This window comes from Sinocyclocheilus anshuiensis, unplaced genomic scaffold (genome assembly GCF_001515605.1).
Source record: "Sinocyclocheilus anshuiensis isolate Anshui unplaced genomic scaffold, SAMN03320099.WGS_v1.1 scaffold807, whole genome shotgun sequence".
NCBI lineage: Eukaryota > Metazoa > Chordata > Actinopteri > Cypriniformes > Cyprinidae > Sinocyclocheilus > Sinocyclocheilus anshuiensis.
Window position 1 is genome coordinate 256,160 of NW_015551077.1, and position 12,460 is coordinate 268,619.

General features: G+C 37.6%; 2 protein-coding genes across 3 annotated transcripts in view; both read right to left on the reverse strand.

Moving 5' to 3' along the window:
- The window catches only part of LOC107662443 (CTD small phosphatase-like protein 2-A), a 14,392-nt gene extending 7,714 nt beyond the window's left edge, over positions 1-6,678 (reverse strand). The window contains exons 1-9 of the mRNA XM_016452467.1: positions 6,485-6,678; positions 4,048-4,256; positions 3,830-3,968; positions 3,225-3,371; positions 2,041-2,259; positions 1,872-1,959; positions 1,678-1,789; positions 1,508-1,594; positions 1,350-1,412 (exon numbers count right to left, since the gene is read on the reverse strand). Coding sequence (XP_016307953.1) covers positions 1,350-1,412; positions 1,508-1,594; positions 1,678-1,789; positions 1,872-1,959; positions 2,041-2,259; positions 3,225-3,371; positions 3,830-3,968; positions 4,048-4,233 — 1,041 coding nt within the window. The 5' untranslated portion in view covers positions 4,234-4,256; positions 6,485-6,678. The remainder of the gene's footprint in view (positions 1-1,349; positions 1,413-1,507; positions 1,595-1,677; positions 1,790-1,871; positions 1,960-2,040; positions 2,260-3,224; positions 3,372-3,829; positions 3,969-4,047; positions 4,257-6,484) is intronic.
- Positions 6,679-7,117: 439 nt separating this feature from the next.
- On the reverse strand, positions 7,118-12,244 carry LOC107662477 (sulfide:quinone oxidoreductase, mitochondrial-like). Of its 2 annotated transcripts, XM_016452518.1 has the most exons (9): positions 11,965-12,244; positions 11,304-11,474; positions 10,884-10,937; positions 10,226-10,420; positions 9,233-9,442; positions 8,962-9,145; positions 8,620-8,687; positions 7,499-7,677; positions 7,118-7,398 (listed from the first exon to the last, which is right to left on the reverse strand). In XM_016452518.1, the coding sequence occupies exons 1-9, from the start codon at positions 12,178-12,180 to the stop codon at positions 7,341-7,343; spliced, it is 1,335 nt and encodes a 444-aa protein (XP_016308004.1). In that variant the 5' UTR covers positions 12,181-12,244; the 3' UTR covers positions 7,118-7,340. The 2 variants fall into 2 exon arrangements, with proteins under 2 accessions (XP_016308004.1, XP_016308005.1); XM_016452519.1 differs by lacking the exon at positions 11,304-11,474 and having other exon boundaries at positions 11,965-12,243.
- Positions 12,245-12,460: the final 216 nt, after the last annotated feature.

The following is a 12,460-nucleotide window of genomic DNA, read 5'->3' on the forward strand; positions in this document are numbered from 1 at the left end:
AAAAAATGCAGATGAGCTGAAGGCCACTGTCAAAGAAACTTGGTCTTCCATACCACCTCGGCAGTATCACAAACTGATCACCTCCATGCCACGCCGAATTGAGGCAGTAATTAAAGCAAAAGGAGCCCCTACCAAGTATTGAGTACATGTACAGTAAATGAACATACTTTCCAGAAGGCCAACAGTTCACTAAAAATGTTTTTTTTATTGGTCTTATGAAGTATTCTAATTTGTTGAGATAGTGAATTGGTGGGTTTTTGTTCAATGTGAGCCAAAATCATCACAATTAAAAGAACCAAAGACTTAAACTACTTCAGTCTGTGTGCATTGAATTTATTTAATACACGAGTTTCACAATTTCAGTTGAATTACTGAAATAAATGAACTTTTCCATGACATTCTAATTTATTGAGATGCACCTGTATTATTATTATTATTTTGAAATCATTTTTGCAACAAAAGTCTGATTTGTCTGAAAACAAAAACAAAACAAGACAGAAGAACAAAACAAAACAAAACTTAGAAATAGCCCGATAATAGGCACCAAACATTGGTTTGAAGTTATGGGAAACTTATTTAACATGTTAATTAAAAAAATAAAATAAAAAAAAGCTTGTTTGATCAACAAGTTCGGCAACAGATATAAATGGTTGTAATTTGTGTAAAGTGGAAGGGGTTGCATGCAAAATGTGGGACTCCACAAATATTTTTATTTTTTTCCAGACAGGAAACATCATTGACTAAATCTACAAGCACTTTTGTTAATTGAAATAAAGCTAAAAGAAAAAGAAAAAGAAATGTTAAAAACATTAAACAATTCATAAATGTTGTATTGGCAACAAACTGAAATAGGTTCAAATTAAAGCACTAAAACTGTTACCTGGAAATAAATCAACTAAAACTGAAATAATAATAAATGAAACCTAAAGAGTATTAATAAAAAGAAAAAGAAAAAAACACAAAAACTGATGAAGGTCAATAAAGAAGAAAAGCACATAACAAAATTACTTAAAATTAAACAAATTAAAATAAAAAGCCAATTCAAATAAAAAAATAATCCATAATAATATATAAATAATCTAACACTTTCAAAAATGAATCCAACCAGTTCAACAGATTGTAGTGCTTGATGTATTGATTGGTACTTTTCATGTGCAGTTTTTTGTTAGATAATAATTAACACATTTTATTGGATTTGTGCCTTTATTGCATTAACAAAGTAATGGGACACACATTTGCATGTTTTTTGAATGAATGAATGAATGAATAAACATGCCAGTTGCATTATGGTATTAAAAACAAAACAAAAATAATGTTTAAACAAAAAAACTAAACAAAACCTCACTCACCTCATAAATTTGAGACATGCGTTCTAGGAATTCTCTAAAGAATGGCCGTAACCGGACATACACCTTTAGGAATAAGAGAGTAAACCACTGTTAGAGCTACATACAAACCAGTGCAAAAAAAAGGTACAAAATTTGAATCATTGAGAGGGTTTTTGTACCTGGTAAATGACATCTTGGAAAAGCACAGGGAAGGTCAGGGCTGCATCCTCCAATTCATTGAGGCTGCAGTGGACCAAAGTCTCATCCTAAAATAAAACAACGGCACCTTAATTTTTGCATCAAAAACATCTTGCATTAATTAATTAACTAATGATGGATGGCAACTTACTAGATCCAGGACGAGAGAGAACTCGGGCGTGCTCCTGGTTTTCAGAGGGAGTGCAGGCTTACGGGTGAGCTGCTCTTCAGACAAGGGTGGCACGTGTTTGATGAAGAAATAACTGGAAGACAGAGGCAAGTTAGCACACAAGCATGTGGCTATACTGAGGTTATTTAGATCAAACCTGTTGAAATTTGGCTCACGGGTCAAAAACTTCCCAGTCCTCTTCGTAAGTCCCTTCCGCTGGAGGTGACGGTGGGACATCCGGATAACTGCTGTTGGATCCTACGGCTAACCGAGAGAGAAAATATGAGGATTGTCAACTTTAAATAGTGGTACAGCTAAAAAAACAACAACATCCCAGACACTCACCAGTTAGCGGTGGCATATCAGCCTCTGTGACGATCTCTCCTTCCTCTACTGATGTGTCTATGAGAGGCAGCGGTCTAGGGTTTAGTGCAGGGTCAAAGGTCAGGTCTCGGCCATCTGTGGTAGTGCTGGTCGGGGTTTCCTCGAGCTGCTCTATGTCAAGCCGCTTCACGATCTCCTCAGCCTCCACCGCCTGCCCCGGGGAATCTGAGCCCGCCATAGCTGGAGGACAAGAGAGAGAGAGAGTCGGTTTAACAGCGTGATGAAATCAGAAAGAGCTCAGAATGAACAAAAAACGCTGCAATTTTGCTGGTAAATGCATTGTTTTGGTTCACTGGATCCATATTGCAGCAGGTGCCACCGATAAGATGGCTGCACCTGAACCTGAGGGTCTCCGACAGCAGTTGCTCTAGCTCAGAAATGCTGCTGTTTGAAATTTTAATTCTGCTATATTATGACAAAAATACCAGTCCTATTTGCTTCTTTAGACATTTTGATGTGACTTCTGATGGTCTTCATCTGGTTTTATGGTCATGTGAGTGCTGGACCTCTTTTAAAGGCAACATGAAACAATATTTACAACCAACGTTACTTCCATACGTGACACATTTCTAATTCAGATTAGAATAGTGAGGGGGAAAAAAAAAAATCAAGAAAGGCTTTTTCAGAGCATCATTGTGTTTCCCAATGACTAACATGCTTTTCCAAATGTATCTTCAAGTGCTGTAACTTAAATTAGCCAGCATTAAATCAGTGCTGATTATTTGGCAATTCTTGGCAAAGACTTGCTGATAAAAAAAAAATAAATTATCTAAATTCAGTGACTTCTGAATTTCAATTTCATGTCTTCAGAACATTCTTAAGATTCTTTCATAACATCCTTTTTAAATTTTGTAATGATTGAAATTCTTACCTTTAATCTTATGTTTAAAAAAGATGATGAAAATAGCAGTTAAGAAGAATTTTCTTTTTAATGTTTTGTGAATCCGGCCCCAGGAATGTGTGTAAAGAAAATAAATATGGTCGATATTGAGTTCATGATGACTTTAAATGTGATTTAAAAAAAAAATTGTTGTACATCAAAAGGTCTGAATAGGCGGAACTAACTAAATTTTATTATGATAATATCTCAGTGTCATTTAGGTGCATACATTTATCAGCTATCAAGTGAGATCACAGTCCCTTACAGTTTTTGTTGGCGGGTGAGAAGAAGCTAAAAACAGGAGAGAAGATGGTTCCCAGGAGGGTGGTGCGGGTCGGACTGCTCGGAGTTTCCGTCTGCACCTCCAGCTTCCCATTGGGCTTCACTGGTTTACTCTGACCTGTCATGGTATCTGAGCAGAAGAAAATGAGAAACATTCAACACCAAGAGAACGCTGGCAGTCGGGCATAACTACTCACAACAATGTTTAATTCACATACAGAAAGTTTATCCCAAAATTTTATCATCAATTACTCACCCTCAAGTTGTTTAAAGCCTGTACGAGTTTCTTTCTTCTGTTGAGCATAAAAGAAGATATTTTGAAGAATGTTGGTAACCAAACAGTTGACCATAGCCATTGCCTTCCAAGAGTATTTTTCTTTCCATACTATGGAAGTCAATGGCTACTGGCAGCTGTTTATTACCCATATTCTTCAAAATACTTTCTTTTGTGTTCAGCAACTGAAAAAAAATTCATACAGGTCTGGAACAAATTGAGGGTGAGTAATTGATGACAAATTTTCATTTTTGAATGAACTACCCCTTTAAAGGAGCAGCATCCTGATTATCTGTGAGGGTCAGCACTCTTACCTCCATTGACAGGGCCTTTCCTGCGGGTTCTGGGGTTTGCTCTGCTGGGCAGGTTCCCAGCGGTCGGAGTGGATGTGATCAGATTACTGTCCGAATCGCAGTCTACACGGCTTCTCTTAGCAGGAGTGCACTGCTCCACCTGACATTAAGAAACACAGCTGAAACCAAACCACTTTTGACTCCACAAAGTCATCTCAAACACAAGTTCAAATCCTAACCTTGACAGCATTGCCTCTGATGAACCGTTTGATGGTGGAGAAAATGCCCGTGTCTCGCTTCTGCATCTTGGCGTCTTCGGAGGACAAAGGGTGTTCCACCTCGGAGTGCTTCCTCTTGGTCTTGGCGGTCCGGGCGGATGGGGTGGTGCTCCGCTGCTGAGATGCCTTACGCACTCTCAGCCTCATTGTCCCAAAAGTCACATGTAAGACTGGAAAAGACAAAAACAGTTAATCTACTATTTAAAAAAAATGCACAGAGCTGCACCATGCGTATTTGCATAAGTTTCATCACCGCTACATTAGTAACACTTCAGCTGCCAACACGGCTGTTGGGAAATTCCATTGCGGAGATCAGTCATGGCAACTCAAGGAAAACAATCAGATCTGTCCCCTGCTGCCATTGACAAGAAAGGTCTCCACAGCACCCTACGGGCTTTCTTTTAGAGTGCCAAAAAAGACGGGGAAATCATCACCCACTCGATGGGGAATTATATCACCGTAAACTATTGACTATGATGGGTTAAACCTGGTTGCAAACCTTGACACAGATGCTCTTGCGTATGGGATTTGTGAGATTATCTACTTGGAATAGATATTCAGCGATAAATTTTGGACTTAGTGTTGGGAACAATCACATGCTCCAACAAGTTCAATGGTGGCGTTTATGTAGGCAACCAGACTCAAATCCAGCTCAATTGTTCTCTGCCGCCTCTTCACTATCCTATCAATAAAAATGGCAAAAACCCCTATAAAAAATACTGGCATGCAATTACGACTTTGCATTAAGAATTATACATTTTTAATTTGCTAAAATATGAAATGTCTTAATATTCTAAAAACATAAGAGTCCTAAAAGACAATAAAGCCGTGTGTTTGTCTAGATCAAGGGTTCCCAAACAGGGGTTCACGAGTTGATGAAAATATAATAATTATAATAAAGGAAAAATTCAATTAATGTGATTATCAAAGGCTGCAATTTAATTAAGAAACTGTGTAGTCTAATGCACTGCATGTTTGAAAGTAAAGCGCAGGCACTTGTTCACATAAGCAGCTCGTGATACAGTGTATTCAGAAAGCAGCACAGTAAATGTAGCAAACTACAACTCTGCATGTGATGCAAATTTAACATGCATTTGCAGACACGTGTGCTAGGTTTACTTTAAGAACATTTTAATGTCAAGATTTTAAGACAAATATTAGCACTGTAACTAGTAGTGCAAAAAAGATTATCTTTTTATTTTACAGTACAAATGTAATTTACAGTAGGCTAATATTTTGGAACTAAAGTTAAACTAACCAAAAAGAGGTGAGTCCACTTTAAAGTCCAGCTAGTTAAAACAAAACAGTAAAACAAAAAATAATATTTTATCCATTTACTTTCATGTCATGCGACCATTAATCAAGATGAATATGCAAATGTGTAATTAAATTACTCTTTCATAAATGTAAAGATGTACATGCTGTTCTAATACATACAGAAAAAAATACATCTTTCATATTTAAAAAATTTACAATGAACTATCTTTGATATTTAGTGACTGCAGCGTGTGCTTGTGATTATATGTTATCGGTTCTACTAAGTTCGACAGTCATAACGATGAGAATTAAATACAGAAATATGAGAATAGTTCTCTTAAAGATTGTGTGTGTTTTCATAAAAGCACTGGTAACGTTATGTGCAGCAGACATAAACTAGTGAAAGTCCTCAGATGTGTCTGAGGTGGGCGGGGGTGAATCATGTCTCCTTCATAGCCCGCTTTGCTTGTTGAATCTAAACAAATGTAGCTTGCCATTAGCCTGTCGATCATTTCTAGCACATTCCCGTGCTGTAAATCTCCTTATACTCTCCAGCCAACACAATACACCACTAAAAACACGAGCTACCTCAGTATTTGTTGTCAGTTCGCGCCTTCGAGCTAATCATTATTGAGCTAAAAATGGTCGCTCGCAAGTTAGCAAGGCAACTGGACAGTGGTTTTGACATCAAAACAATTAAATCGCCAACAGCAGTCGCACGTGAAATTGGCCAACCGACTTCGAGCCACCCACGCCAGGTTTTTCATCTTAATAGCACGTCTTATTTTGAGGGGAATATTTGAGTCCGAGGGGTTTTAATGTCAGCGGCTAACGCTAACAGGACTTGTTAACCGCGCTCTAGCGAACCAGCCTTTTTATTCAGTAAACACGCTTTGGAAAACGACAAAGAAACGTTTTTATTTATTTATCCTATGGTATTTTATTTATAAATCAGTATTTGTTTAAATGCGGTACAAACATTAGCGCGGAGCCGTCTCCATCTGCATGAAGAGCGTGTTCTCACAGACGGAGGGGGCGAGTCGTGAAGACGCGAGATTTCAAAGCACTGCGACCGTGGCGTAGGGTTAAAAATTAATTTTCGCATGTATGCGATCAAAATACGCTCCGTTCAAACACTTACATGCCAAGGGTCGCAACGGCACGATCCGGAGATGGTTGTGGATCTGGCCACAGCTGCCCGTCCGTCACTTCTCCTCTCCGCTGAGCGCGAGTCACAGAACGACAGATGGATCTGCTACAGCTGCTCGGTACGCCATTTCCCGCCTCCTCTCAGAGCGATTCTTGCGAAGGACCCGGATGACGCCGTACACTACTGCGCATGCGCACAGGGGAGTGGGATGTATTCACTATCTGTCCATCCATCCATCTATCTGTCTGTCCATCCATCTATCATCTATCTATCTATCCATCCATCCATCTATCTATCTGTCTATCTGTCTGTCCATCCATCTATCATCTATCTATCCATCCGTCTATCTATCTATGCATCTATCTATCTGTCCGTCCGTCCGTCCATCCATCTATCTATATATCCCTCCATCCATCTATCTATCTTATCTATCCCTCCATCCATCCATCTGTCTATATATCCCTCCATCTATCTATCTATCCCTCCATCCCTCCATCCATCTGTCTATATATCCCTCCATCTATCTATCCCTCCACTATCTAAAGAGTCAAAATACAGACTTCATGAAGAATCTGTAATTTTTATATTTATAAAGTAAACTGCAATCCGATTAATATGAAAAAGTTACTCCGAAGTAGAATGTGTTTTTAATCACAAGATCATGGATTATGCCATAGCCAAAATTATTATATAGCACTGTAATTGGAAATTATACAAAACTAGCAAACTATAATTTAAAGCAGGCATCTCTGGATATTCGCTTAAGCAAATTAAGCACTATCAACGAAAAAAATGTTATTAATGAAAACGAATACATGTTTGCTCTGTTCCCAAATAACAGTCTGTTCTATTTCATTCCCATATGCATGATGGTCCGGTATGGTCCTGGGCCTCCCCAAAGTCCCCTTAATTTGAGGAAGAAAAACAAAATAGGAAGAGAAAAAAATGAATATCTGGCATGTAATCAGAAGGGTAAGTTCTGATCAGTACACGATCGGGACTCACTTGAGAAGTCCATGCCAATACAAATGAGGCATGACATCAGCTTTCATGTGGTACATGACCCTGCTCTCTTTGCTCTGGTCCACAGGGAAGGTCTCCAGCGGCTGCCCGTCATAATCAAATTCTGCCAAGATCACTGTGTTGTAGCTTGTAACCAGTGGGCAGGAGGTGTAGCCATCATACTGCAACATACACAAAACAATTACTATTTAATATTAGTAATGAGCATTCAAGTAACATTTTGCTTATTTTGAATGATTCTTTTCATGATTTATTATTTTATCATTTATATATGATCAACTATGTGTTTTAATTCTATAGTATATCTGTAATTTAATTTATGAATGTATGTATTATTTATGTGCATATGAATGTACTTGCTACTTTTTTTGTGTAGTTATATAAAGAAAATGGCTATTTTTGGAACAGCATGCCACCATACTCCTTGTACTATTTCTGGTATAGGCATGCATAATATGCATATTATTTAATATTTTCACATTTGTCACATCTGCGTATCACATTTGCCAAACTGTTCAGTATACAACACACTGAGTTCCCTGTGTGGAATAACTATCCCACAATGCACTGGACTTAATTGTTTCCTGTACAGTGTGACAAATGAACCAGAATGTCAGCCACAATTTTTTGCAATCTCCATCTTGACTAATCATTTGCCTAAACTGACTATTTTAAGCCATTTTAGACAAAAATGTGTCTCAAGAATCTTTTCATTTTTTATTTAAATTTTGTTTTTAAAAAGAACTTTATAATAGAACGGAATGCAGCACACTAAGTTTAAAAAAAAAATGTGTGTGTGCTTTTTCCCCTTAATTTAATAGGATAGAGGGCAGACAGGAAAGGAGGTTTTAGAGAGGAACTGTATGATAGTATTCCATTCCTTTATCGAAGCATTAAAGCAACGCACACCTTATGGAGGTGCAAGTTAGGGAAAAAGATTTTGTGAAGAAAAATATCATTCCAAAAAAATATCACTTGCTCATTTCATTCTACGCCCCCTGGTGGGTGTAGAATGAAATGAGCAAGTGATATTTGAAGGAGAAAACAGCATAGCACTTCTACAGTGGTAAAGCACATTAATGTTTATCCTTAAACATACTTACTGTCTTATCCGGCGTCTGTTTCTTCAGAATTCTACTGACAGTTCGGTCGAGTACTGCAGACTGCGCAGCTGTAGAAGATTATAGTCACAGATGATTTTCCCGGTCATCTCATTTCAGTAAAAAAGGCACTAACAGCTCTCTCACAGGAAAATCAGCTTGGTGAATGGGAAAGTAACTACTAATTAATGGTGGAAAATGACTAAAGCAGATTCTAGACCTGTCTAATGAGTACTGATAATTAGGAAGGAAAGGTTTAATGAGCAGGGACTTATTCTCCCTTCCCAGAAAAACCCACAACCATTTTGGATTTAAAAAAAACGTTTTTTTTTCTCAGTATTTTACCTACTGCTGCTGCCGTTTTGGATGTGGGTAGATTGGTGCAGTCTCCGATACCAAATACATTGGCGTAAGTCTTATGCTGAAGGGTGCTCTTATTTACATTCAGCCAGCCGGCCTCATCGTCCAGCAAGGAGCCTTTCAGCACTGCAGGAGGTCCCATCGGAGGGGTGACGTGGATCATCTCATACTATCACCAAAATGAAGGCCACGTAAGACACTCAAACTATAGCTAACAGAACGAAAGATGTTTTTTGTCGAATTTAACAATGGCTACCTTGTAAACCTCTGTCTCCCCAGGTTTGTCCAGATTCTCAAAAACAGCTTCCTGTTTGTCGGCCCTGACCTCGATGAGGTTGTGCCTCAGGTTTACGTTAAGATCCCGCTTCTTCACAATCTCCCACAAGGCATCGGCGTATTTCTTGACCCCAAACAGCACTGGCAAGGAGGTGTTATAAATAATGTTGGCTTTGGACCTTTTTCCTGTCTAAAAAAAATAACATTGTTTAAAAAATATTGTCATTTCTTTGAGTATTACCGAGTTGTAAATGTACTGTACCATGTTAATCCTTTAGTACTGAATGATTACCATGTTCATTTACCATGGTATTTACATGGCACTCCGAGCTACTTCGAATAATATCATAGTATTATCATGGTACACAAACAAAAACATGGTTTTACCATGATATAAGCCCAATAAACATGCAATTACCCTTGTTCATGTCAACACAACATGGTATTGCCATGATACATGTCCAAAATACATGGTGTTACCATGATACATGGACAAAAAACATGGTATTACCCTTGTTTCTGTCCACAAAGTATGGTATTATCATGGTACATGTGCAAAATACATGGTGTTACTATGATATATGGTCAAAAACATAGTATTACCCTTTTTAATGCCTTAAAGCAAGGTAGTACCCTTGCTTCTGTCCACAAAATATGGTATTACAATGGCACATATCCAAAATAAATGTTGTTACCATGATGCATGGCCAAAAAACATGGTCTTACCCTTGTTTGTGTCCACAAACATGGTATATATCCAAAATACATGGTTTTACTATGATATATGCTTAAAAACGAGGTTATATCATGACATTTGCCCAAAAATCATGGTATTACCATCATACATGTCCAAAAAATATACTAATAACATGATATTTATGTAAGTGTATAAATAAAATGTGATTATTTATGTACGTAATCCTTCATGTTTATATGTAAATTCATGATTGTAACCATGTTTTGGGGATTTCACCTTTCTCAGGAAGGCATCAGAGAGGTACATGATTTTCTGAGGAGCTCCTGCACATTTGATGGGAGTGTTTGGGAAGGTGAACAAAGCATTGCCCTCCTTAAAGTTCTTCAAGGCATTCCATGTCTTTTCCACTGTTTTCACGGAGTAGTTTGAACCGATTTTGGGATGTTCAAACCCTTCAGGCAGGCCCTTGATCTAAAATTAGCAGAAGGGAATCAATTGGATTGACAACTCTGAGAAGAAAAACCCATCAAACATCACACTTGAAATTGTTAACTCAGGATCATTTTTAACTTTGGTTTTATTAATTCAGTTATCTTGTTCCACGTTTCACTCTGTGAAAACAGGTACAGTTTCATATTTCTTTGCATATATAGTGTCATGTCAGGTATGACCATAAAATCCAAACACAGAACAAAGTTTGAGATTTTATTTATCTTGAACTTTGGTATCAAGTCTGATAGACATGTAATCGGACACTTCCTCTGGACTGATGTGGCAATAACACCACACCCATACTGTGTTAATAATAAATCTGCAAAAGCCAAGAATGCTTCCTCTTAATCAAAACATTCACTACATACAGTTAAGAATTCTCATCATGCATATGAAAGTGGAAAACTAGCAATTTAGTCTATTAATGCCACTCATAACATACCTTTTCATAGTGCAGCTCAAGGCCAAGAGCTACAATCAGATAATCATAGGAAATCTGAAAGAAGAAAAAAAAAAAAGTAAAAAGTTACATGCTAAAAAAAAAACTAAAGCTGGGTTGAGTTTGATTTAAGTGAGCGTTCCAGATCATAGGCAATTTAACAATAATAACATGACATTCCTTCCAGTTTCGCAACATGTTCATGTTACTTCATATCACGCTTCATATCAGCTATGATTACTTTATAATGACACACCTTCATGGTTCAATATAATGTGCAATTGCATATTACGCAACATTACTTCATTAACTTCATTAAACATTAATTTCCCAGCAATTTCAAAGCACTTTTCAAAAGATTATTTTCTATTCTAACACATGACACTCTGAGACACATTAATAGCTAAATATCAACCTAAATACCTTTTTCCCAGAGTCTGTGTGGACAGTGTTGTTCTTAGGATCAAATTCTGCCACTTTGGATTTGACCCATGTCACCCCTGATGGAATCACACTCGCCGTTGATCGTCCAGAAGATGCGACACTTTTGGCCCCTGCACCAACTAACGTCCATATCGGCTGATAGTAATGCACCTGGACTCAAAAGTGCATTCGATGTAATGTTGAACATTGAGGAAACAAACAAAGGTTTTTTTAAAAAATGAGTCAGTAAGATTTTTTTATATTTATGAAATACGTCTCATGCTCACCAAGGCTGCATTTATTTGATATAAAATACAGTAAAATCAGTAATATTGTGAGATGTTATTTCAATTAGAAAGAACTGTTTTCTATTTGAATACATTTTAAAATGTAATTTATTTCTGTGAATCAAAGCTGAATTTTTAGCAGCTATTACTCCAGTCTACAGTGTTACATGATGCTTCAGTGCAAAACAAAAAAAAACCTTACAGACCCCAAAACATTTGAATGGTAGTGTACATGTCCATACAGTGAACACTAAGCAGGAACTTGTTAAACCTGAATCCCAGCATGTGACGTACGTGATGCCTCAAGAACAGCCAGGCACAATAGGGGTCTCTTAAAGGGGCAGTTCAGCTATAAATGCTCTGCTGCAGCATACCTCACTAGGCTCCACGATGGCCACGTTTTTCGCGCCGACCTTTCTTTTCATGCGTGCGGCCATCGCTATGCCACCGCTCCCACCACCGAGCACAAGAACTTTGTAGTGGTCCTTAGAGGCCAGCCCAGAACTGGTGTGAATATGTGAGTTAATGACAGAGAAAACTCTGCAGTACTGCCTGGACAGCAGCAGCTGTGGGTGTAGTTGGCCTGCCATGGTGGCCTGCCAAGAGCAATATGCAAACAAGTTATAACCAAAAATAATCTTTGCAATGACCACAGTGCATAATAAAGAATGGATATAGATTCAATTATGTTAAAAATATATATTTTTAGATTATAACATTTTTCACTTTCTGCCATGGAATAAAAAAAAAAGTTAATAGCGACTTATCTAATAATCCTGACATTTTCTGGCAATGCAGAGAATAAAGTCAGAATTGTGAGATATAAACTCAGAATTCAGACTTTTCGCAAAAAAAAAAAAAAAAAAAACA